This window comes from Martes martes (assembly GCF_963455335.1).
Source record: "Martes martes genome assembly, chromosome: 1".
NCBI classification, from domain to species: Eukaryota; Metazoa; Chordata; class Mammalia; order Carnivora; family Mustelidae; genus Martes; species Martes martes.
This window is the reverse complement of record NC_137888.1, coordinates 59,830,393-59,857,597: the sequence shown is the minus strand read 5'-3', so window position 1 is coordinate 59,857,597 and position 27,205 is coordinate 59,830,393. Positions and strand designations below refer to the sequence as shown.

Below are 27,205 nucleotides of genomic sequence, written 5' to 3'. Positions count from 1 at the left end.
CACCCAGGCTGGTTTTAATTTAAGCCTAGGGTATTAGCAAAGGGGTATCATGAGGATCCTTATTGAGACTTAGGTCCTCTAGGCAATTTATCTGCCTTTATGTCAGTTAGATAATTTTGTTTCCATTAAGACCCCAGAGTCTCCATCTTAAGAAATAGCTATCTGAACCTTTTACTTTTCAGAGTTACACTGTTGTTATCTGTAAATTTTTGAAAAGTCCACAAAGTATTTTTACATGCATAAAACACAAAAATTACTATGTGTATATATAGCCTTTAAATCTCTGAACAGAATTTTATCAAGGAAGGATATTATAAAAAATAGAGCAAGTGAAAATAAAAGGACGTAATAGACTCTCTAGGTTATTAGATAAACCCTAATTTTTTCCAGAGTGTAGAGTATAACATGAACAAATAAAATATGGTATCTTTAGTTAGACGCCCACTGATTATACAGTCATAGGGACTCATGTACCACAAATGCATGCATTATACCTTGAAATTTTTCAAAATTATCAGTTAGCTAGTAGATGACTTTCAGTAATTATGCCAGACTGTTCAGTCCTGTACTAGTAAGTACAGTCCGTACCATTAAGCTTTGTTTCATTCTCTTATTTTTACCTTGAAAAGTTACTGTGATCCAAAAGAAATCGTTTTGCTATACTCAAGGCTTTTACAGTCTTGCTGGGTTAATAATGTACCATTATCACAAAGTTTAAAAGGGCCTAAAACATATACACTGCTTGATGCTAAATTACTTAAGTAGGTGTTCTCATGAATAAATGTCCATTGACATTTCTGAAATAGGTTGTTTTTTAGTCTTTAGCATGTCAGAGTTTCCATATATCACTTTTTTCACTTGAGCTGAGTCTATAGGAAATATTTCCATCATCATGAAAAATATTTTTGAGTACCTTAGAGCAAGAAACTTCTAAGGAACAAGTAGTCCATAGTATCTTTCTCCTTGTACCCCTACAGATGGCCGAATCAAAAGCTGGTCAGACCTTAGGCCATGGAATCAAACCATTCTAAAAGAGACGTTTTAACTATGCATTATTTTGGCCAGGAGAAGTTTTTCCAACTAAGAATTCTGTTTCCTCCCCCTCTATATAGAACTTAAAATTGGGTATGATACCTCAGTCTATCAAATGAGATCCATTATAGGATAAAGCTTTTATTTATTTTTTTAATTATTTTTTTAATTAACATATAATGTATTATTAGCCCCAGGGGTACAGGTCTGTGAATCACCAGGTTCACACACTCCACAGCACTCACCACAGCACATACCCTCCCCAATGTCCATAACCCCACCACCCTCTCCCTACCCCCCTCCCCCTAGCAACCCTCAGTTTGTTTTGTGAGATTGAGTCTCTTATAGTTTGTCTCCCTCCTGATCCCATCTTGTTTCATTCATTCTATTCCTACCCTCCAAACCCCCCACATTGCATTTCCACTTCCTTATATCAGGGAGATCATATGATAGTTGTCTTTCTCCGATTGAGTTATTTCCCTAAGCATAATACCCTCTAGTTCCATCCACATCATCGCAAATGGCAAGATTTCATTTCTTTTGATGGCTGCATAGTATTCCAGTGTGTGTGTGTGTGTGTGTGTGTGTGTGTGTGTATACCACATCTTCTTAGGATAAAGCTTTTAAAACTATTCAGCCATATGCTAAAATATAATATTATTGATAATATTCTTATGTAATGCAGATATTTGCCCAGTAATCCTGGGCTTGCAGATATTCCCCACAGATAGCCTGGCAATGGTCTGGAGATTGTAAACTGTAATCCATGCTTTGATCCTGAGAATGAATGAATGAATGAATGAGTGAATAAATACATGCATACATACCCTGTGATTAAGTTATTAGTGGCAAGAGAGGCATTGAGAGAACAGAGCTATTATTGATTTGTAAAGGTATTTGGTAGTTTTCAAACATTCTTAAGGGAGAATATGTCCTTTGCCACAAAATTCAGAGTTAATTCATGCAGATTAAAGTTCCTGTAATATATATTTGGAGTAATCCTGCCTCATTCACAAATGAACTATCCAAATCAGAAATTTCTGAGTACAGTTTTCTTATTGCAAATGGCCTGGCCCGTGGCAATGGCCTATACACTGCAGCCACTCACCCACGCAGATTCCGTGTTGAGCCGCAGCCCACACTCTGAGAATAGGTCACAGAGCTAAGGCTGGTAGCCTCTGAGATAGCCAGACCCGGAGCACAGGCCAGTTTCACCGTTGAACCAAACAAGGCTGATTAGATGAGGTGGGATCTCGTCAACACAGTCCTTGAAACAGCTAAAGTGTAACATGCTCCCTCTCTCTCAGGTGACTGCTGGGCCACCTCTGTGGGAAAAGCCTCCCTCAGGGAGCCATGATTGCATGCCCAGCCCCCACCTAGGAAGACCAACAAAGAGTGACTTGCAGGTTCCCCTCCAGCATGTCCCTCTGAACCCATCTGATAATAAGCAGCACACGACTGGGGATGCTGAGCCCTCCCAACAGCCTGGCAGCAACAAAAAGCTCAGAACTACCAGCCAGAAAGCAGAATCCATGTGCTTGGGTCATTTCCACAACCGCCATCTCTTCCAGCAACTGTTGATTGAAAAGCAAAAGAAGAAACTTCAGGAACAGCAGAAAACAATTCTGGAGCTGAAGGAAAGCCAGCGGCTGGCAGAGGCTCGGTGGGCTGCAGAGCGGGCTGCAGCAGTCACTGATGCCCAGAGCTGCCTGCTGTCAAATCCCAGAAGAAAAGAACCCCAAAGAACCTGCCAGGTGCTTCCAAAGTATGTCCACAATATCAGAATATTCTTTGGACTTATGATTGGGGTTTTTTCACCTGTGGTAGATAGGCCCCTGAACTTCTTTTGCCCAGCTTCCAGACTCCATGATCTCTCTCTTTCTTTGAAAGTACACAATTCAGAACAAAGCAACCCTCCTACATTGTGACTGATCCGTAACAGGTACTTATAATATTTGAGGCAACTGGCTACCTGTGAGTTATACAGTTAGCATTTGTGTTGTGCTACTTTTGTCCAAGGAGCTCTGTTACTATACCAGTAAAAGAGAACAATGCTTACTTGCTCTACCTCAATTCTGGGTTTCTGATTATGTTTGGTTCTGAGAAGCCAGGTTGTACAATGTCAGGTACAAATGGAGGAGCCCCTGGGCTGGCTAATTACCTAGCTTAAATTTGCAGTTGTTTTGGATAAAAGTAAACATCTTTGAGGCTGGAATAAGAGTCCAAATTTTTCAGAAGTCACTTACAATGGTTCCAGACGTGTTTGAGACATACTCAGTTCATGTGATAAGGCTAAGAAGTGGGTGATAGATACCTAATGATTTGAAGCCCTGGGATGGGAGTCAGAGCACCTGACTAATTGCACACTCCGGCCAGTCACTCAACTTTTCCATGCCTCATTACACCAACATATAGAGTGGGTTTAATACATAGTTATCTTAGAGAGTAAAGATTAATTATAATTTGTGAAATGCTTTGAGTTTCTCAGGTTTGAAAGCTTTGAACAAAGCTGGTTATTGGTCTGAATTCTTTTCCTTTTTTTTTTTTTTTTTTTTTTTACCCCCAGTTCGCCTGTTGCTTCCCCTGAGACTGATGATAGAGGAGGTGACTCCCCAAATTCTCTCTCTGGACCCAGAAGGAACCCAAGGCAGCAGAAGGCACCCCACCCCATACTAAAAGGCAGGGTGGTCTGGGTCGTGGCCTGGTGGTGGTTATCTTCCTTCCTGAACTAGAATATGCTAGGACTGAATCCTGGTGACTCTTAAGTTTTGAGACTTGGCAGAACCTGATCAAAGATGGCTAGACATGTGAGGAGTGCAGTGCACCAGAGAGTTCCATGCAATTTTGTCCTGCCCTTTCTGCCAAACTTTTTGGCCTTCCCAAAGAATACCAAAGAGGGGGGAGGTATTGAAAGGTATATCATTTTGAATTGGTTTGGATTATGAAAAAAAGTGGGACAGTTACACAAAAAACTCTTGAGTAGCTGTTAAGGACAAACATTGATAAAGATCATCTGTCATTATACTTTGTTAACCTTGAATTATTGATCCTTTTACAGCAATCCATATGATTTTATGAGTTGTACCTTGATGATAGGCTTTTAGTAATGAAATCTACAAACCAGACATTTTAATTTAATAACATTTTTGATGCATGTAGAAATCACTATTTAAACGAAACAATACTATGAGAAGAAAAGCATTCGCCACCTAGTGAATCCACTAATTGTTTTTTCTGTATATGTAGTCATGCATGTGCATATGTTTGTATTTGGAGGTAGGCACGTTGGCAATTATAGTTGTAAGTCTGATTTTTCACCTTTGGCAAGATTGCTGCCCTTACAAGAAGTGATGCCATTTGAAGCACACTGTGCCTGAAGTCCATTCATTTTAATGAAGAAATTAGCAATATTTGCATTGACTCTCTGCCAGGACGGCAGTTGATGCCATCTTTGCCTACCACTGAGCATGATCAGGAAATGCCCAGTTTGGTGTGATTATTTTTAAAAAATGATTGTTTGATCAAGGAGTTAACATATTTTAGAGCTCCAGGCTACTTTTCAAGTGGTCTTTAATGATTAGCTCTAGAAAAGATGGGGAACATGCTTATTACCAGAGCCTGCCTCTTAGGGCTCTCACTTTAATCCTCTATTCTGTTTCTGCCTCTTTAAAGACAGCCTCCCTGCCACCATCTGTGGCACCCCCACTCTTCATTTCTCAGCAATGCAAACACTTAATATCTGTAAGAAATAGCCTGGTGAGTTTTTTGTTTATTAATTCTTGAAACTTGGACTTAAATCTTCTTCTCTGTAACATGGCACAAGGAAGCAAAAGTAACTGTTGGCTGACTTAGGTGAGCAGAACTTGATACTCCTCCCCACCCCCCGTTCCCCTCTCCTGTAAAAGTCCCGACTGATGACAGAGTCATATTATCAGACCATCTTGCACATTTGCTTCTTTTGGATCGATATTTAATAGACTGTCAAGAACAGGAGTCTGACACTTGAATTCGTTCAGATGCCAGTTCTCCAAATGCCTAGTACAATTCCATTTCCTGCCCATCTGGATATCTATCCAAGCCTTAAAACTAGATTTTAATGTATTCATCATGACCCTAAACTTTAGTTTGTTGGTTGTTGTTGTTACATATACAGACATAGGTATAATGACTTAGGAAAAAGAGCAGACTCAATGGGATTTGAGGACTGATTGTACTGTCAAAGTATTTCTTAGATGTAGTTAAAGTTTTCTCCATTCATTAAAGGATTATCAATTTAAAATTCTGGTTTCTGGGTTTCAGTAATAAAACTATCATCAAGGTACACCGTCTTATTTAAACCAGTAAATAGTTATTCTAATAGAAAAGTGAAAACAATTTGTAAATTGTTCATCATTGATGAGGATAGGATTGTAGGTCTTTAACCTGTAGGGGGTATATAAATAACATATATATACTTACATATTTATAAATACAACTACAACTTATATTTTTAAAATATAAATTCTGTATTTATAAACAAATAAATGTTTCTGAAATTGTAAACACTCAACTTGCAAGAAAACCCTAACAATAACACGAGATTTTGCTATAAAATGTGGAGACATTTCTTTTGCAGTGCTCCTTATATTTTTGATATTGGAACTCTGTTACTATTTTCTAGCCATGGAAGAGAGAGCAGTTCAGCGAGCTGAACGTAGGCGGATCTTGGCAGAGAGGAAGAAGAAACAAGAAGAGGACAAATTGGTAAATCAAGAATGAAACCTGAGGCAAGAAAAAGGATTTGTATAGGTCTTTATTTAAAAAAAAAAAAAGAAAAAATGAAGCCTAGGGATGCATGGGTGGCTCAGTCGATTAAGCATCCAGCTCTTGATTTTGGCTCAGGTCATGATCTCAGAGTCATGAGATCGCAAGCCCCACATCAGGCTTGCCTGCTTAAGATTTTCTCTCTCTCTCTATGCCACCCCCCCCACCTCTCTCTGCCCCCCTCTGAAAAAAAAAAAAAAAAGAAAGCCTAGCTTGTTTAAGTATCTTGAGACAATCGAGCTAGATTAACTTCAGAAATAGCTTTTTATCCACTGGCCTGAACTCTGAAAATTTTAGGAAAAGAAAGAGAGAAAACAGTAACACCATTAGTATAGCAAGAAGGAAATGTTATAAAAGTTGATGGGAGCCAGCAATGAGGAAGATTTACATATTTAGATTTAGATGTCCAACCTGGTTAGTTGCAAAGGTGAGTAGTTCTTGCACAGTTTTGACCTAGACTATCAAAAATAGATTTTGTATCTACTAAGAGAAAATAAACAGTTTCAACAGTTTGGGGGTTTTTTGTGTGTGAAATGAAAGAAAAAATTTGTCCTATGCTGTATGGTGTTTGGACTTAGTACTTCACAAGTAAAAATAAGAACTAAAAAGGAATCATTATTTGATGAAAAATTAATGTTCTCTTCTTGCTCTGTATCTCCTTTCCAAGTAGAGAAGAAACTTTTAAGTTACACAACTGACTACCTGTTGGTTGGATTTTCTACTTTTATCAGAAAGTATGGTCTTCTTTCAGAGACAGGCGGGTACTCTTGGTAGATACTTGACTTTCCTCAACATAAAAAAATCTTACTTCCATAGAAGCATAGCATTCTTATTTTTTACCCACTCTCCTCTTGACCAGGCCCAGTTAAAGGCCCAAGAGGAGGAGCGTCAGAAGAGGGAAGCAGAAGAAAAGGAGGCTCAACTTAAGAAAAAACGAGAAGAGAAAAGACTGCAGAAAATGGTTCGTAGAATCTGTTTGGTCAGTCACCTGCTTAAAGTCTATTGTGTACAATACCGTGACCCTGTGCACCTTCTCCATCCCCAGACTTCCCTCCAGAACACTCTTCTCGCACCTCCACCATTTCACGCACTGTAGTGAAAACCTCATTCTTCAGATTGTAGCTCAAGCATGGCTTCTCCCAGATGAGCCTTTCTTGCCTTGTACACTCTCTTCTCCACCCAAGGTTAGGTTATGTTCCCCTTTTACCTCTGAAATATATTTCCTTCAAAGCATTACCAGAGCTTATAATTATGCATATGTTTTGTGGTTGTCTTATTGATTTCAGCATCTCTAACTAAACTGGAATCTCCTTGAGAGTAAAGGGAGCAGTCTGGTGTTGCTCACTGTTGTATTGGTGAGCAGTGTCCCTGGCATACAGTAGGAACTTAGCAAGAGTGTTGAATTAGTGAGTGGATGAATGAACAAGTAAATGAACAAATGAAAGAAAATATACACCCAAGAAATAAGAGATAAAACTCTTACTTTCAAGAGTATTGAATTCTAATTGTAAAGATAAGGCCTAAATATGCCTGTCAGATAATATAGTACAGCACATGTTGTCTTGTGGCTCAAAGAACGAAGGGGCGCCTGGGTGGTAGTCAGTTAAGTGTCCAACTTTTGATTTCAGCTCAGGTCTTAATCTCAGGGTCATGAGTTCAAGCTCTGCCTTAGGCTCCATGCTAGGCGATCAAGGAGAGCCATAGAAGGCAAAGGAGATCAAGAGAGCCATAGAAGGCAAGACCTATAAAGATTGAGGAGATAGAGATATTTTCATAGAAAAGAGATTCTAATTGGAAATTGCATTAGCATTCTACAGAGAAACAGAAGAAATAAGTTATATGTGTAGGAAGAGATTTATTATGAGGAATTGGCTCATGTGATTATAGAGGCTGAGAAGTCCCACAGTCTGCCATCTGCAAGCCAGAGACCCAGGAAAGCCAGCAATGTAATTCCAGTCCTAGCCTGAATTGATGGTATAAACTCTAGTTCAAGGGTAGGAAAAGAACAGTGGCCTGGCTCAAGCAGGCAGCCAGGAAGGAAAAGGGACAGATTCCTCCTTTTGGATTTTTTGGGTATTTTGGTTTGGGTTCTAGTTAGCCCTCAAGGGATTGGATGATGCCCGCCCACATTTGGGAGGGCAGTCTAACAGACTCCATGGATTCAAATGCTAATCTCATCCCAAAACACATTCGCAGATACACCCATAAATGTTTAATCTAGGCACCCTGTGGCACGTTCAAGTTGGCACATAAAGTTAACCATACAAGTCTACCCCTTATACACTTGGCACCCATACACATCTCCTTAAACCATACTTAATCTCTAAATAAAGACAAGAAGATCATAATTCTGCTTAACATGATACAACTTTCTTGCATACAACCAAAACTGTACTAACCCCTTCCCCAGAAGAGGTCAAGTCCTTGAATGATGTTTACTTTTCTCATTGATATCCCATAACTATGATATAAAATTAAAAATACTTAAACACAATGATACAAATTCAATACATCATATATTATGATTCATTGTAGAACATTTGAGAACTACAAAAAAATGGAAAAATATGAGCTCAGCTATAAGAGGTAACTAAATATCCTAGTATATTTACTTCGTTTTCTCTAAGCATCTCTCTGTTAATGGATTGATAATTTGGGGGTGGGGGAAGGTGTATATAGTTTTTAATCTGCTTTTTTGCATTTAAGAATCTCTTATGAATATTTTCATTTACCATTCAGAATTCTTCAAAACATTTTTATTTATATGTTGACGGTAAATTTTTTTCAATTTTTATGTAAATTCCAGCTAACATACAGTTTGATATTAGTTTCAGGTATAGAATGTAGTGATTCATCACTTACATACAACACCTGGTGCTCATCACAACAAGTGCCCTCCTTAATACTCACTATTTTTTAAAAATAAACTTTTTATTTTGGTTTACTTTAGTTTTATAAAAAAGTTGCAAAGGTAGTACTAGGAGCTTTCATATACCCTTCACTCAATTTCAGTTTCTCCTTAACATTATCACCTTACATTACCATAGTGCATTTGTCAAAATGAAGAAACCAACATTAGTACATTATTATTAAGACCAGACTTTATTCACATTTCACCAGTGTTTCCAGTTTTTCTGACTTCTCATCATGTCTTTTCTGTTCTGTTACCCTTTATGTATATTCCTTTGCCACTACCACCTGCCTTTGATGGCTGTACCTTTATAGTAGATATTGAAATTGGACAGTGTGAATTCTTCCACTTTATTCTTCTGTTTCAGAATTACTTAGCTGTTCTTTGCCTTTTTATGTAAGTTTTAGACTAATTTATCAATGTGCACAAAAAAAAATCTTGCTTAGATTTTGATTGGGATCATATTGAATCTATAGTTCAAATTAGAGAATTGACATCTTAACAACACTGAGTCTTTAATCTATGAGCATGGTATAGCTCCCCATTTATTTAGATCTTTGTTTCATGAGTGTTTTATAGCTTTTCACATACCTTGTATATGATTGGTAGATTTTTACCTACATACTTCTTTTTTGGTGCTCTGATAAATGATGCTTTTTTTTTTTTAATTTCAAATTCAGTTTTTTCATTGCTGGTATATAGGAACACAGTTCATTTTTGTATGTTGACCTTGTATCGTGCAACCCTGCTAAAACTCACTTATTAGTTCTAGGCGGGGTTTTTTGTTTTTTGTTTTTTGTAGATTCTTTGGAATTTTCTACAAGTTGTCTGCCAATAAAGGCAGTTTTATTTCTTCCTTTCTGATTTGTATGCCTTTTATTTGTCTTGCCTTATTGAACTAGCTAGGAGCAATTCCAGTGCAAGATTGAATAAGGAGTAGTGAGATACACTTGTTCTTGTTCCTTGCCTTGTTCCAGATCTTAGGGGGAAGATTCAGTCTCTCATCTTTACTGTCATATATGTCATGTATTTTACTTTTACATGTATTATAAATACCCATACCTTCTTACTTTTATTGCTTTAAACAGTTGTGTTTTAGTGTGACTAAAAATAAGCTGGGGGCACTTGGGTGGCTCATTCAGTTAAGCGTCCAGCTCTTGATTTTGACTCAGGTCATGATCTCAGAATATGAAATAGAGCCCTGTGTTGGGCTCTGTGCTGGGTGTGGTGCCTGCTTAAGATTCTCTTTCCCCCTTTCCCTCTTCCCCTCCCCCACCCCCACTCACATGTGTGCTCTGTCTCCCAAATAAGTGTTTAAAAAAATAAGCTAAAGATTATAGTTTCTCATTTCTTTCATTTCTGATGCTCTTTATTTCTTTGTGTAAATCTAAGATTTTAACTATATCATATTCCCTTGGCCTGAAAAATCGCCTAAAACATTTCCTGTAGGATAGGTCTGCTGGTAGTGAATTCTCTTAGTTTTGATTTGTCTGAAAAAGTTTTTGTTTCTTCTTCACTTTTTTTTTTTTTTTTTTTAAGAGAGAAAGAGCACATGAGCAGGGCAGGGAGGGGCAGGGAGAGAGGGAGAGAGAGAACCGACTTAACCAACTGAGCTAGCTACCCAGGTGCCACTCTCCCTCACTTTTGAAGGTATTTTCATTGGATATAGAATTCTGGGTTGATAGTTTTTCTTTCAACACTTCACCTATGTCATTCTGTTGTCTTCTGCTTCCCTGGTTTCTGAAAAGTTTGCTGTCATTCTTATCTTTGTTCCTTTATTGTAGATGTCTTAATCTACTTGGGTTGCCAGTTCTGTAGATTGGCCATCTGAGATCAGGGTGCCAGCATGGTTGGTTTCTGGTGAAGGCTCTAGTCCTGGCTTATAGATGACCACCTTCTCACTGTGTCCTCCCATGACCTTTCCTAGTGAGAAGAGGAGTACATGAGCTCTCTGGTGAGTTAAAAGGATACTGATCTCACCTTTAGGACCTCATTTTACCTTTATTACTTCCTTAGAGGCCTCATGTCCAAATAAAACCATGCTGATTGTTAGAGGACTTCAAATATGAATCCAGAGGGGGTTATAAACATTCTGTCTATAGCAGTAGGTAAGGTGGGTTCTTTTCCCCCAACTGTCTTCAAGATTTTTTTCTGTCTTTGGTTTTTAGCAGTTTGAATATAATATGCCCAAATGTGATTTATTTGTTTTTTTTTTTTTCCCCTGCTTGGTGGTCTCTGTTTCTTAGATATGTGGCTTTGTATCTGTCAGTAATTTTGGAATATGTTTACCCATTATTCTTCAGATATTTCACCTGTCCCTTTCATTTTCTTCCCCTTCTGGGATTCCAGTTTGCAATGCTTGCCTTACACTGATACTGTCCCACAGCTTTTGGATGTTCTATTGTGTTTTTCATTCTTTTTTCTCTTTACCTTTCAGTTTGTGTATTTCTACTAATTTCAAGTTACCTGATTCTTTCCTTGACTATGTCAAGTCTAGTGATGAGCCCTTTGAAGGCTCTCTTCATTTCTGTTACCATGTTTTTTTTTTTTTAATTTTCTAGCGTTTTCATTTGACTGTTTATTATAGTTTCCATGTCTCTCTTAAAATTACATATCTGGGGACACCTGGGTGGCTCAGTGGGTTAAGCCTCTGCCTTCGGCTCAGGTCATGATCTCAGGGTCCTGGGATCAAGCCCTGCATCGGGCTCTCTGCTCAGCAGGGAGCCTGCTTCCTCCCCCCTCTCTCTGTGCCTGCCTCTCTGCCTACTTGTGACCTCTGTCTGTCAAGTAAGTGAATAAAATCTTTAAAAAAAAAAAAATTACATATCTGATCTTGAATGATGACTACCTTGCCCATTAGAGCCTTTAATGTTATTATAAGCTATTTAAAATTAAAATTCCCTCTCTGGTAGTTCCAAAATCTCTGTCATATCTGAGTGTTGTTCTAAAGATTGATTTCTTTTTAGACTGTATTTATTGCTTATCTTTTGGTATGTCTTCATCATTGTTGTCGTCGTTGTTGAAAGCTGGGCTTGTTGTAGAGAGCAGTAGAAACTGAGATAAATAGGCCTTTAGTGTGGAGATTTGTGTTAATCTAGCCAAGAGTTGGACTACATTTGAAGTTTTGTGTTGCCATGGTTACCATTGTTGAGGTTTGCTATTGCTGTGAGCACCATAGACTTTAATTTACACTAGCAACTTTGTTTTTATCTCTCTCTCTCTCTCTTTTTTTATTTTTTATTTTATTTATTTATTTATTTTTTTTTTTGGCTTCAGGTCTTCTCTCTGTGCTGTTCCCCAGAGAAAGTCTATCTATCTCTTGCAGGTCTCTCAGGTACACTCCACTGTTATTACTAGAGATTTGTTTGCATGCTGGTGGGGTATGGATGAGGGGAAATACTCTATAACATTCTAATTAAATCTGTCTTTGGAGTACACAGTATTGGGCAGTCAGAAGAATTTCCACTCCTACTCCTCTGTTCCCTTCTTTTTGTATCCACTGGCTCAGTCTGTAACCTTAAAGCCCTTCCCTCTGAGGTTCCCCCTCCACTTAAATGAAATGGGGGGCTGGTCTGGGTACCCCCAGCTACAGTAGCATTCCACTAATGTCCTCAGGTGGGGCCACGTGCAGGTGAAGGCTTTTGTTTCCCAAGGGAGAATGGTCGGGGCAGATCTTACAGTGGTTGCTGTTCCTCTCCACTAGCCAGAACCATGGTAGGAACTTTATCTGGATTCTCTCTGATTTTCTCCGTGAGAGCCTACAAAAAGGTGGAGTTCCTAGAGCAAAAGCCTGCAAAAAGGCAGAATGTCCCTATGACAATGACCCCTAGGTAAAATACAACTTCAGTCCATAATAGTAGACAAAAAGATTTTGTCACATAGACTAGTTTCTATTTAATAAATCATCTATAGCTGTTTCAATCGAGATAGATGCATGTACAAATTGGTGGTGTTTGAACTTTTACAAGCGTTTCAGATCTAAATTGCGCTTGGCAGGGTGCCTGGGTGGCTCCGCTGAGCATCCAACTCTTGGTTTCAGCTCAGGTCATAATTTTGGGGTCACGGGATCAAGCCCCACATCAGGCTCTGTGCTGGACCTGGAGCCCGCTTCAGATTCTCTCTCTCCAGGAGCACCTGGGTGGCTCAGTCCTTACGCTGCTGTCTTCAGCTTCTGGTCAGCAGAAGCCCACTTCTCCCTCTCCAACTCCCCTGCTGCGTTCCCTCTCTCGCTGTGTCTCTCTCTGACAAATAAAATCTTAAAAAAATAAATAAATAAAAATAAAAAGATTCTCTCTATTTGGAGCACCTGGGTGGCTCAGTCAATTAAGTGCCTGGCTTTGGCTCAGGTCATGATCTCAGGGTCCTGGGATCAAGCGCCGCATCGGGCTCCCTGCTCAGTGGGGAGCCTGCTTCTCCCTCTCCCTCTGCCTGTCACTCCCCTGCTCGCACTAACTTGTACCCCCCTCAAATAAATAAATAAATAATCTTTTTTAAAAATTTAAAAAGAAAAGATTCCTTCTCTCCCTCTACCTTACCCCATCCTACCCCCACTTGCATGTGTTCCCTCTTTTTTTTTTTTTTTAATTTTATTTATTTATTTGACAGAGAGAGAAATCACAAATAAGCAGAGAGGCAGGCAGAGAGAGAGGGGAAAGCAGGCTCCCTGCCGAGCAGGGAGCCTGAGGTGGGGCTCGATCCCAGGACCCTGAGATCATGACCTGAGCCGAAGGCAGAGGCTTTAAGCACTGATCCACCCAGGTGCCCCTGCTCCCTCTCTCTTAAAAAACAAAAATGCGCTTGTCAGTTTTCTCCTTTGCTTCTGGGCAGTCTTGCTCTCCATAGTATATTTCTCCACCCAGTTTATCACAGGCTCTTTTTCTATTTGGTGCATCATACTCTGCACTGGTGATTTTTTAACTCCTTGAATACTTTATGTAGCTACTCCCAGCAAGCAGTCACCAAGGCAATGGCAGCATTATTTCTCTGGACATCAAAAAGATGATGACACTTCTGAGCCAGTACCTGCTATGACTTCTCTGAATAGTCACATCCTCGATGTGTTGATGGGAGCCTGCTTCATCTCTTCTAGTTGGACATTTTTTACTCATTAAGTTTATTAGTTTGTGGCGTGAGGTACCATATTTCTAATTATATAGAGGAGTTGCTGATATGGTAGAGAAGTTCTCTAGGGCAATCACATGTATTTCTTTGGATAGAAAAAACAAGCTAAGTCCTTACCATATTTTAGGCTAAGGGAACTGGAAGAATTCCTCAGGGATAAGCTCATGACAAATTTGTTCTCCATATTCAGGAAGTAGTTCAGGGTTAGGACATGGCTGCCCTCTGTGATCCTTGTTACCTACAATTCCCCCAGACCTAGAAGCGCTGCATTCTCCAGAGGGGGCCTCTGTAGCCATGGCAGGAAGTCTGGGGCAGCATGGTCTCTGATGTTCAAGTGTTGCTTAGTGTTCCTGTGGTTTTGACAGGATAGCCTGTCTGGTGTAGCAGTAGGATGGTCACTTGGTGGGTCTCATACAATAACCTTTTGAAAATAAAAATCTAAACTCCTCTTAAACCCCATTGCTCAGCTGGGAGCCTGTTTTCTTCTCCCTCTGAGGCTCCCCCTGCTTGTGCTCACTCGCGCGCTCTCTCTCTCTCTCTCTCTGTCAAATAGGTAGATAAAATCTTAAGTATAAATTTATATATATATGATGCTATGTAATATAAAATTTTGGTTCAAGAAGATCTCTAGTAGATGGTTTACTTTCTCTTTTTTCATGGAAAAGTAAACTTAAAAGAAGGCTATTTTTCCCCACATCATCAGAAAATGGATTTCCTTTGGAGCCTACACCACCAGCCATGGAGTTGTAATTCTAGGAAAATAGTTACACTGTAACCTAGGTGTGCCTGTGAACAGGGTTGACCAGCCTGAGAGTTTCTCCAAAGGCTTATTGTCTGTGTTAGATCCCTGTCTGTAAGTCACAACTGCTGTCTCAGAGCTACAGGAGCATTTCAATGGATGTGAAAATGGCTACTTTCTGTTTTCACCCACCACATAACCCTCAGTTGTTACTTGTTACCCCTAAGAAAATTCTTGTAAATAATTTTTATTTCTGGCCATCCAATTCAACATTTCAGATGTCTGAAATCAAGATTATAAAGATAATTTGGCGTTAGTACTTCAGAGAATGTGGACATTTCATTTTGAGGAATTTGTACTGAAACAGGTAGTTTGGATTAGAAGATCAGGCAAATCTCCCTTCCATATTAAAATGTTCTGGCACGTGCTCTCATTTTTTTTCTCACAGAAGACTCCGCAATTAGGTAGCTTGTCAGACTCAGCCAATTCACCACACTTTTCCTGAAGTGAAATTGTGAGGAGGGGGAGCTTAAGTGAAATGTTTTTGTATTTATATTATGTAAATGACAACTATTGTGAAGACAGTCTGCAGTCTTTACTTTTCTCTTGTGACTTTTGTAAGGGATATCACTTGCTACCACTCACCATTTTTAGGTAGTTTTATTTTTCTCACTTTTATTATAGCCTATTTTTATTAAAAATAGAAAAATATAGTAAACCATTACACTTCTGTCATCTTTCTCAGTCAGCCCCTCAAGGGGTACATTCTTCTTTGAGGAGCAAGGGGAGTCTTTCCTCAGGCTATTACCAGAAATGGTTACTCTTTCTTGCTGCCTAATGATCATCAAATACTTTTAACTTTTTTCTGGACTTACTTGTTCATCACTTTGAAAGAGTGCAGTGTAAGAATGTTATTCTAGGCTTTTAATGCAGTGTGGAGTATCTTTAGGGTTATTTACATATATCTCTCTACCCTGCAATCTAAACGAAGGTGCTGTATTGCTAGGTTTCCCGTAATAATGAGGGAGAAATATTGATTGCTGTCCTAACTAGATACTTTACTTTTTAGTAACCTAGTAAGATACAAATCATCTGTGAACAATGCTGAATATGTCTAAGACCATGCATAGTACTGATTCTTGTAGTACTCATGACCACCTTTTCCTCAGCTGCTTGGCAGAATTGTTTCCTTTAATGCTCCAGTGTTCTGGTACCATGCTTAGCACACAGTTTAGTGGTTATATGTTCAAATTAAATTAATTACCTATTTGTTGAAATGAAATATCATCAGTGTTTTGGTCATGGCATTTTTACTTATTTTTTCAGTTTTGCTGAGGTATAATTTACAAAATTGTAAGGTACTTAAAATGTCCAACGGGATGATTTGATGTACTTACACATTGTAAAAGGATTCTCACAGTTGGGTTAACACAGCTGTCACCTTATATATTTACCTACTGTGTGTGTGTATGTGCATGTGTACACTTAAGTTCTCTCTTAGTTAATTCAGTTATAAAATAATGTATTAAAAACTACAGTCACCATGTTACACTTTAGGTCCTCAGACTACATTCATCTCACAACTAAAAGTTTGTACCCTTCTTCCAGGCTCTCCCTATTCCTTCCCATCCCTGAAATTGCAACCACATTCTACTCTGTTTCTAGGAATTTGATAATAGCCATTCTAACAGTTGTGAGGTGATAGATACCTCATTGTGGTTTTGATTTGTATTTCCCTGATGATTAGTGATATTTGAGTAGCTTTTCATATACCTGTTGACCATTTGTATGTCTTCTTTGGAAAAACATCTATCTATTCAGGTTCTTTACCCATTTTTTAAATGGGTTATTTGGGGGGTTTTTGCTATTGAGTTGTATGGGTTCCTTATAAATTTTTGGTATTAACCCTTTATCAGAAATGTGGTTTGCAAATATTTTGTTCCATTCCATAGATTACCTTTTCGTTTTGTTGATGGTTTCCTTTGCTGTACAGAAGCTTTTTAGATTGATATAATCCCACTTGTTTATTCTTGCTTTTGTTGCCTTTGTTTTAAGGTGTTCAGTACAAAAGCTCATCTCCAAGTCCAGTGTCAAGGAGCTTACCTGCTGTGTTTTCTTCCAAGAGTTTTAGTTTCAGGTCTTCCATTCAAGTCTTTAATCCATTTTTAGTTGATTTTTATGGATGGTGTTAGATAAAGATCCAGTTTTATTGTTTTGCAGGAGACTATCCAGTTTTCCCAGCACCGTTTATTGAAGAGACTTTCCCCCTTTGTATATTCTTGGCTCCTTTTGAAAATTAATTGACCATATATGCATGGGTTTTTTTTTTTTTTTTAAGATTTATTTATTTATTTATTTGTCAGAGAGAGAGAGGAGCAAGAGTGAGCACAAGCAGACAGAGTGGCAGGCAGAGGGAGAAGCAGGCTCCCCGCTGAGCAAGGAGCCCGATGTGGGACTCGATCCCAGGACGCTGGGATCATGACCTGAGCCAAAGGCAGCTGCTTAACCAACTGAGCCACCCAGGCGTCCCTATGCATGGGTTTATTTCTTGGCTCTCTATCCTATTCCATTAATCTGTGTGTCTTTTTTTTTTTTTTTAATGCCAATACCATACTGTTTTGCTTACTGTAGCTTTGTGATATAGCTTGAAATTAAGAAATATGATGCCTCCAGCTTTGTTCTTCTTTCTCAAAACTGCTTTGGCTATTCAGGATTTTTCATGGTCCCATACAAATTTTAGGATTTTTTTTTTTTAATTTCTGTGAAAAATACCATTGGAATTTTGATAGGGATTGCAATGAATCTATAAATTGCTTTGGGTAGTATGGACATTTTAACAATATTAATTCATCCAATCCATGAAGACAGTGAATCTTTCCATTTATTTATTGTTCTGTGAAAAGATTCACAACAGCTGTGTTTTGGTTTTGAAAAAGAAAAGAAAACTTTATTATTGTTAAGAGGAAAGAAATCTACACATAGATGAAGGTAGTAGAAGGGAAGAAGCCTGGGCTATGTGCGTCTGCTTCCCTTCCTGGCTTCCATTCTAGGGAGCCAGTGTGGCCTGGAACAGGAGGGGAGGTAAGACAAGATTTAGAGATCTTGACATCCAGAACAGAAGGGCCAGTTCTGACCTGGAGACCAGAAAATGTATTTCAACAACCAGGCTCGCATTGTTATTCACACATCACAAGTCTCACAAACAACATTCCTTAGCCTGCCTATGTATGTGCAGGTCTTGGTGACTGGTTATGCAGGACAAATCACAGAAAAAAAAAATCTACCCACATAGAACATTTGTGTCTTCTTCAATTTCTTTTACCAATATTTTATAGTTTCCAATGTACAGATATTTTACTTCCTTGATTAAATTTTATTCCTAAGTAGTTTTTTCTCTTTAATGCTGTTATAAATGGGATTAATTTAATTTCTCTTTCCAATAACTCATTATTATGTACAGATGAGCAATTGATTTTGTATCCTGCAGTTTTACTAAATTCGCTTATTCTAATAGTTTCTGGTGGAGCTTTTAGGATTTTTGATATATAATATCATGTCATCTGCAGAGAGAGATAATTTTACTTCTTTCCTAATTTGGATGTCTTTATTTCTTTTTCTTGCCTAATTGCTCTTGACACTTCCAACACTGTTTTGAATAAAATTGATGAGAGTGGGCATCCTTGTCTTATTCATAATAGTAGAGGAGAAGCTTTTCAGCGTTGGGTGTGATGTTAGCTGTGAGCTTCTCAAGTATGGTCTTTATTATGTTGAGATACGTTCCTTCTGTACCCAGTTTGTGGAGAGGTTTTATCATAAAAGGGTGCTGAATTGTGTCAGATACGTTTTCTGCATCTATTGAGATGATCATAGGATTTTTATCCTTCATTTTAAAACATGGGAGTATCACGGTGAGTGATTTGTGGATGTTGAACCATTCCTGCATTCCTGGAATAAATCCCACTTGATCATAATGTATGATACTTTTAATGTACTGTTTAATTTGATTTGCTGATATTTTGTTGAGATTTTATGTTCATCAGGGATACTGGCCTGTAATTTTCTTGAGTCTTTGTCTGGCTTTGGTATCAAGGTAATATTGGCCTTGTAAAATGACTTAGGAAGTGTTCCCTTCTTGCAAACTTTTTGGAAGAGTTTTAGAAGGATTGGTATTAATTTTTAAAATACTTGGTGGAATTTACCAGTGGCGCCATCTGGTTTTGGACTTCTCTTTGTCGGAAGGATTTTGATTACTTATTCAGTCTCTTTACGAGTAATCCGTCTGTTCAGATTTTCTAATTCTTCATGATTCAGTCTTAGTAAAAGTTGTATGTTTTTAGGAATTTATCCATTTGTAGGTTATTTAAGTTGTTGGTATATAAATTGTTGGTATATAATTGTTCATAGTAGTTCGTTATGATCCTTACTATTTCTGTGTTTTCTTTTTCATTTCTGATTTTATTTAAGTCTCTCCATTTTCTCTTAGTCTAGCCACAGGTTTATCTGTTTTATCTTTTAAAAGAGACATCTCTTAGTTTCTTTGATCTTTTCTATTGTTTTTCTAGTCTCTATTTCATTTATTTCTCCACTGATCTTTCTTTCACCCTTCTGCTAACTTTGGGTATGGTTATTTCTTCTTCTAGTTTGTTAAGATGTATAGTTAAGGTGTTTGAGATCTTTCATTTTTTCTAATGTAAGTGTTAACTGCTATAAACTTCCCTCTTAAAACTGCTTTTGCTGCATCTCATAAGTTTTGGTTTATTTTGTTTACATTTTCCTTTGCCTGGACATGTTTTTTGATTTCCCTTTTGATTTCTTCTTTGACTCATTGGTTGTTTGTAAAGCATGTTGTTTAAGCTTCATGTATTTGTGTGTTTTCCAGTTTTCCTTTGGTAATTGATTTTTAATTTCATAATATCGTGGTTGAAAAAGATGCTTGATATGATACCAGTTTTTTTCAATTTATTAAGATTTGTGTCATATAACATATGATCTATCCTGGAGAATGTTCCCTGTACCCTTGAGAAAAATGCGTTATTCTGCTGTTGTTGAATGAAATGTTCTGCATATGTCTGTTAGGTCCATCTGGTCCAACATATAATTTAAGTCCAGTGTTTCCATAGTGATTTTCTGTCAGTGTGATCTATCCATTGTTTAAAATGGGTTATTTAGGTTTCCTACTATTACTGTATTGCTCTCTAGATCGCCCCTCAGAATGTTAGTATTTGCTTTATGTATTTGGGTGATTCAAAAATTGGGTGCATAAATTTTTTTATTTGATGAACTCATTTGATACATTAAATTAGGCAAAGAAAAATATATGCAACTGAGTAAAAAGAAGCACATTCTCATACTACTTGAACACACAGCAATGGTCAAAAATAATGAATTGTGGAATGGATCCCAAGATTTAATGCAAGAAACACCCTGGACAGAAAACTTCAGGCTTCTAACTTCACTAAATCTAATAGTAAACACGCTTCCTTTTATTTATTTATTTATTTATTTATTTATTTATTTTTATTATTTATTTGACAGACAGAGATCACAAGTAGGCAGAGAGGCAGGCAGAGAGAGAGAGGGAAGCAGGCTATCTGCCGAGCAGAGAACCCGATGTGGGGCTCGATCCCAGGACCCTGGGATCATGACCTGAGCCGAAGGCAGAGGCTTTAACCCACTGAGCCACCCAGGCGCCCCAACACGCTTCCTTTTAGTCCTCAGCTTCTTGCAAGTCTTTTCCACTCTCTACTAACTGCAGAAGATCAGTATATGTGGCTTCCAACCTGTGCTGGCAATCTGGGATCATTATCTAGGACTCTTGTAGGATCTCTGCGTGCTTTTTAATTGAATGATTTTCACCATCTTCAGCTTCTTTTTTTTTTTTTTTTCAATCTTTTCTTCTTTTGCTTCTGTTTCATGCATAATTTTTTCTTTGACCAATCGCTTCACCATGCCAGCTTTGATCTTGATCTACATCACTGGAAGATTGACCATGATCCACTGAGCACCACGGGAAGGAGGGGTGGAGAACCAAGGGAGCCATGGAGGAAGACTGGTGTCTAAATATTTATAATTGTTATATGCTCTTGATGAACTGACCCTTTTGTCGTGGTATAATGACCTTTTTTTTAAATCTCTTGTTACAGTCTTTGGCTTAATGACTATTTTATCTGATATAAGGCTAGCTACTCCTGCTGTCTTTTGGCTTGTTTGCATGGAATATCTCTTTTCCATCCCTTCACTTTCAGTCTCCATGTGTCCTTAAAGTTGAAATGAGCCACTCATAGGCAGCAGTTTTTTCATCCATTCAGCCACTGTATGTATGGCTTTTCACTGGAGAACGTAGTCTGTGTGCCTTTAAAATATTGATAGACGTGGCTTATGATTGCCATTTTGCTATTTTCTAGCTCTTTTGTAGTTCTTTATTCCTTTCTTCCTCTCTTGCTTTCTTTCTTTGTGATTTAATGATTCTCTGTAGTGTTATGCTTTGATTCCTTTCTCTTAATCTTTTTTATTTACTATAGGCTTATGCTTTGTGGTTACATGAAGCTTGCATAAGACATCTTGTAGTTTTAACAGTCTGTTTTAAGCTATAACTTCAAATGTATTCAGAACCTCTACATTTTTATACTCCTGCTCCCAAAGTTTGTGTCTGATGTCACAATTTACATCTTTTTTTTTAAAAGACTTTATTTATTTATTTTAGAGAGAGAGCATGAGTGGGAGGGGCAGGGGGGAGAGAGAGAATCTGAAGCAGACTCCATGCTGAGTGTAGAGCCCGTTGTGGGACTTGAATTCACAACCCTGAGATCACAACCTGAGCTAAAACCAAGAGTCAGATGCTCAACTGACTGGAGCACCCAGGCACCCCACAATTTACATCTTTTATAGTGTGTATCCATTAACAAATTATTATTATAGTTATTTTTAATACTTTTGTCTTTTAACCTTTATACTAGAGTTATGAGATTCATTAACATCATTACCATATTATTTTCTATTAAACTATTTATATATATACTTTACCAGTGAATTTTACAGTTTCATATGTTTTTATGTTACTCACTAGTGTCCTTCACTTCAACTTGAAGCTATTTTTTTAAAAAGATTTATTTATTTATTTATTTGATATTGAGAGAGAGAGAGTACACGAATGGGGAGGGGGCATTGAGAGAGGGGGCAGGGAAGCAGACTCCCGATAAGCAGAGATCCTGATGCAGGGCTGGATCTCAGGACTCTGAGATCATGACCTGAGGCAAAACCAAGAGTCAAATACCTAACCGATTGAGCTACCCAGTTGCCCCTTGAATTAGTCCTTTTCGGTGTCAGGATTTGAGTAAGGCTGGTCTAGTGGTAGTGAATTTATTTTGCTGTGGTTTGTCTGGAAAATTCTTTTATTTCTCCTTCAATTGTGAAGGACATCTTTGCTGGGTGGACTGTTCTTGTTTGACTGGTTTTTTCTTCTAGCACTTTGAATATATCATCCCACTCCCTCTGTCCTGCAAGGTTTCTGCTGAAAAACTTGTTGATTGTCTTATGGGAGTGCCCTTATATGTAACAAGTTGCTTTTCTCTTGCTGATTCTCTCCTTGTCTTTAACTTTTAACAGTTTAATTGTCTTGGTGTGTCCCTCTTTAGATGTATATTGTTTGGTATTCTTTGGGTTTCCTGGATACGGATGTATGTTTCTTTCCCCCAGGGAATTTTTCAGCCAGTATTTCTCTGAATAAGCTTTCTGCCCCTTCCTTTCTTCTGGAACCCCTGTAATGCATATATTTCTACCCTTGATGATGTCCTGTCAGTCCCTTATGCTATCTTCATTCTTTTTTTCTTTTTCCCCTGATTGGATGAATTCTCTGCTCTGTCTTTAAATTGGCCTATCCTTTCTTCTGCCTGATATAGCCTGATGTTGAACCCTTTATCAAATTTTTCAGTTCAGTTACTGTATTCTTCAGCTATATAATTTATGTTTGGGATTTTTTAATATATATTTTGTATCTCTTTGGTGAAATTCTTTGTTCATGCATCACTCAGTGAGCATTTTTTTATGATCACTGTTTTGAACTGTCTATTGGGTAGATCATTTATTTCATTAAGATTGGTTTCTAGAGATTCATCTTGTTCCTTTCTTTGGAAGATATTCCCGTTTCTCTGCTCTTCTTGACTCTTCCAGTTGGTTTCTGCGCATGTGATAAAGCAGCCACCTCTCATAGTCTAGACAGAGCAGTCTCTTGTGGGAGATGAACCTTGTCAGTCAGCCTCACCCAAGTTCTTGGCTGTCTCTCAAACCTTTGTCATCATCCAATCTGTTGTCTTTGTTCTTAGCTCCCAGTAGTTGAGCTGTACCAATACTTGTCAGTGTCCCAAAGGGGAAAATCTCAGTCAGCACCTAGATCCAAGCTGATTAAAAAACTGTACCCTCCTGTGAAATGTGTAAGCCTGACCATTCATAGACCTGTACCCCTGGGGCAAATAATACATTATATGTTAATGAAAATAATTAATAAAGGAAAAGAAAAAATATATTTAAAAAAAACAACAATAACACTGTACCCTCAAGTAACAGCTGGGAATGTAGGGTAACTAAGCCCCTTCCAGGGAGAAACTATGAGATGTGTTTTACCTGCTTCCTCTGCACTGAGCTCATAAGGGGAGAAGGGTGCTCCTACATCCATTTAAAATTTACTTCTTTATTATAGTCCTGTAGAACTTGTAAATATAAGCTCCATTGGCTTTCAGAGCCAAGCACACCAGGGTCCCATCCCTCAAGTGGTAATCATAAATGTTGGGTAACCAGATTGTGTCCAAGCTCCTTCCAGAGAGATGCTGGTTGTTTGGTTTTATTGGAGTGAGCTAGAGGGAGAAGGCAGAATAAGAGTCTATAGGGCACTTCCTTTGGGGAGGACCACAACCAACCCCTAAATGTGTGCTGAATTAGAAGCTGGACCCTCAGGCATTAGCTTACTATACGGTCAAACCACTTTCAGAGCGACTGGGAGATGGGCATATTTGTTTGCTCTTTCAGGGCTGAACCCTAAGGGGATAGCCGTAGGAAGTGTGCACACATCCATTAAGAACCATTTCTTTGTTTCCTGTCGTTTTGTATATCTCATGGACACAAGCCCCAGTGGCTTTCAGAGGCAGTCATTTTATGGCCCTTTTCCTGAGTAGTTGTTTTAAAAGATGAGGTGCCAGATATGCAGTCCAAACCCTTCATTCCTCAGAGAGAAGCTCCAAGTTGGGAATTCCCTCCCTGTTGTATGGTGCTGTGCCAGGGATGAGGTTTATGTCAGGAGCATGTTTCAGTCCTTCCTACCCAATTTGATATGGGTGTTTTTCTCATTCACCTGATAGGGAAGAGCCACTCAGCTAGTTTCTAGATTTCTAACAGAGGGAAATGCTCTGTATGTAGCTATACATTGAATGCATCCAAGGCTGGAAGGAAGTCCAGGACCTCCTATGTCACCATCTTGGTCCCTCCTCAGCATTTTCACTTTTTAATTTTTCCCAGAAAGAACTAGAGAAGCAGAAGAGAATTAAGAGGAACCAGCAGCTGGAAGCAGTAGCCAAAGAACATTATGAAAGGATGTTGTTAAGGAAAAAAGGCCTGGAACCTTGGAAGAGATTGAGACTGCAAAACAAGCAAAACAGCCAGGTATGGTGTCACACACTTCCTCCCAAAATTACAAAATGGACTTTTCAAATGGAATAAACATCCAATTCGAATTGAGGGCTGTTTGGTGATTTAAAAGCTAAAAATAAAAGCTAATTGAGTGTATGTAATTCTTTGTTTTGGATAAGAGTTCAGATTTGGTTTTCCAAGACAGAGAAAGATTTCTATAACTGCATAGGTTGGAAACAAAATGAGTAGATTTTTTATTAAAGACTTTTTTAAAGTAAGATGAATAGAGGCCTCTCTCAATTTTAGCCATGTTTCTCATAAAGAGGAAATAACTACCATGAAGTATTAGGTTTCTGTTTCAATAAAGCTGCATAACGCCCTCAAAAATCAGCAGCTTGCAATTTAGACATTTGTTTCTTACTCACACGTCTGTGGGCCAGCTGTGGATTACATTCAGGTCTCTCCACAGCCTCTTTCTGGCTTCAGGAGTAATTCAGGCCATGCTTTTCACCTGGTAAATGTCTACTGTGCAACAAGTAAACCCAATGACATAAACCGACATAACACCTCTCCTTGTATCCTGTCCACTAACATTTCATTGGCCGAAGCAAATCATAGAGCCAAACTCAAGGTCATTAAGGGGAGGAAAAGTTCCATCTACTTCATTGAGAGGCATTATGAAATCACATACAAAGAGTAGGGATCTGTAATCCTATTATAGGGAACCATAACCTACTCTGCCATACGGAGATACATAAAATCAAGTAACAGTAAGCTTCAAACTTACCCAGTGCATAGGGCAGGGCATTCTAAACTAAATGATCAGAAGCTCAAAATAGATGAGATGTTATTTTTAGAATTGTTTAAAAATAAGCACAGTGATTCTAGGTATGACCACTATTACTTACACATTTGGCCAGGTTAATATTGAAGAGTAAAACTAGCGTTTTGGGTTATGAAAACCAAGTATCTTGAGTCCCACTAAATTGAGTAATGCTGCAGATAATACCTCTGGAAACATGACGTAGGCTCCCTGCCTATTCATTCTTCATTCTCTTTGTTCTCTCCCTATTTTTCATACTTTCTTTTTACCTTCCCAAAATTGTTTTTTTCCTCTGTCCCTGATTTTTTTGTCCTCAGCTTCCGTACCAATGGTTCTGGAATTACTGAGTATTCCAAACCAGCTGAGGAAGGCCATTTGTGGTGATCTGGTCTGACAGCAAGAGGATCCATCTGTGCCCCAAGCCATTGCTATTTTGCTGTGGCTTTTTCCTTGTAATGAGAGAGAAGAGCTGACTCTCTAGTCTTCTGAGTGAATGAATCTGGAAATGAAATTTGAAATTTGAACTGAAAATTTCCTTACAGTACACTACTACAAAGATCATTTGCTATCTAACTGAATGCTTCTAGTTTTGTTTTATCTGGCTTTTGTATATTGTGTGTGTGTGGGGGGGTTCATTTATTAATACGCAAAGGAAAAGCAGACAGCGAATGGAAAGATTCATTCTTATAATCCTATCAGCTCCTCTTTTTTGTTCCTAGCATTGTTGGGTCCATGGTCAAAGGAGCGAAACTGATACAAAGCGAAGGTCAAGCAAAGCTTTATTTCGCACCAAGCATTGAGAATCAAACTGACCGGCCAGGGCCATCTCTTGCAAAGAGGCGACCTCTCTCTTCTTTACAGACTAGTTCTTAAGGGCAAAAGCCATGTGGTTGGGCCTGGCCACGCACAGGTGACCACAATGAGATTGTAACACACAGAGAAAGCTGCACAGTCCTGCTAGGTCACACATAAGTGACCAATTGAATTACAATTTACCCTATAGTAGATATTTGAACTAGCCTATCACCTTGGTCAGAATTGGCGCCCAAAGGGTAGGGCCCATACTCCTTGGTAGCTAGGGAGACAGTATGCACCCCCACCAATTGGATACCTCCACCTGGCCTGACCCACCCTTGTATTTGGGCTTTGTTACCTGGGACTGGTTTCCAGGACTTGTTTTTAAGTAAGTCCCCTGGGGGAAGAGGGGCAGGTTCAGGATGGAGCTGCTCTGGCTAAATAGGCCCTTACAGTATTTGAATAAATTCAAAAAAGGTATAAAATGCTGAAACAAATTGAATCTATGGGTGAATAACCAAATTAAAATTTTTCTATTTCTTTATTTAAATAAAAAAATAGAAACAGGAGTTTGATCTGAAAATGACAACTATAGGCTTTAAGTACAGAAAAACCCAATTAAAAGAAAAACAGGAAGACATCTGAAACCAGCCTTTCCAAACTTTTCTGTTCATAAAACCTGTTATCCGTTCATCTGGAGATCTTAAAAAAATGCACATTCCTGGTTCCACCTCCAGGTATTCTCAGTATGTCTGAGTTGCTGGCTGGTATGTGTCAGGGAATCTGCATTTTTTTTTAAAGATTTTATTTATTTATTTTATAGACAGAGATCACAAGTAGGCAGAGAGGCAGGCAGAGAGAGAGGGAGGAAGCAGGCTCCCTGCTGAGCAGAGAGCCTGATGCGGGGATCGATCCCAGGACCCTGGGATCATGACCTGAGCCGAAAGCAGAGGCTTAACCCACTGAGCCACCCAGGCGCCCCGGAATCTGCATTTTTAATAAGTAGCCTGGGGAATTCTGAGTGGTCTGAGCACCACATTTTGGGAATCACCTCTCTAGCTCATAACAAGTGCATTAGTTTCCTATTGCTGTTACAACAAATTACCACAACCTTAGCAACTTACAATAACACATTTATTAACTTAAAACTAGACTTGCGGGGTGCCTGGGTGGCTCAGTGGGTTAAAGCCTCTGCCTCCAGCTCAGGTCATGATCTCGGGGTCCTGGGTTCGAGCCCCACATCGGGCTTTCTGCTCAGCGGGGAGCCTGCTTCCCTTCCTCCCTCTCTGCCTGCCTCTCTGCCAACCTGTGATCTCTGTCTGTCAAATAAATAAATAAAATCTTTAAAAAAAAAAAAAACTGG

General features: G+C 38.7%; 1 protein-coding gene across 2 annotated transcripts in view; it reads left to right on the top strand.

The window, feature by feature from the left end:
* The window catches only part of CCDC191 (coiled-coil domain containing 191), a 90,392-nt gene that overhangs the window by 46,515 nt on the left and 16,672 nt on the right, over positions 1 to 27,205 (top strand). For both annotated transcript variants that reach the window (XM_080824197.1, XM_080824196.1), the window contains exons 10-14: positions 2,340 to 2,797; positions 3,599 to 3,711; positions 5,693 to 5,775; positions 6,695 to 6,796; positions 24,114 to 24,257. In XM_080824197.1, the coding sequence (XP_080680323.1) occupies positions 2,340 to 2,797; positions 3,599 to 3,711; positions 5,693 to 5,775; positions 6,695 to 6,796; positions 24,114 to 24,257 (900 nt within the window). The remainder of the gene's footprint in view (positions 1 to 2,339; positions 2,798 to 3,598; positions 3,712 to 5,692; positions 5,776 to 6,694; positions 6,797 to 24,113; positions 24,258 to 27,205) is intronic.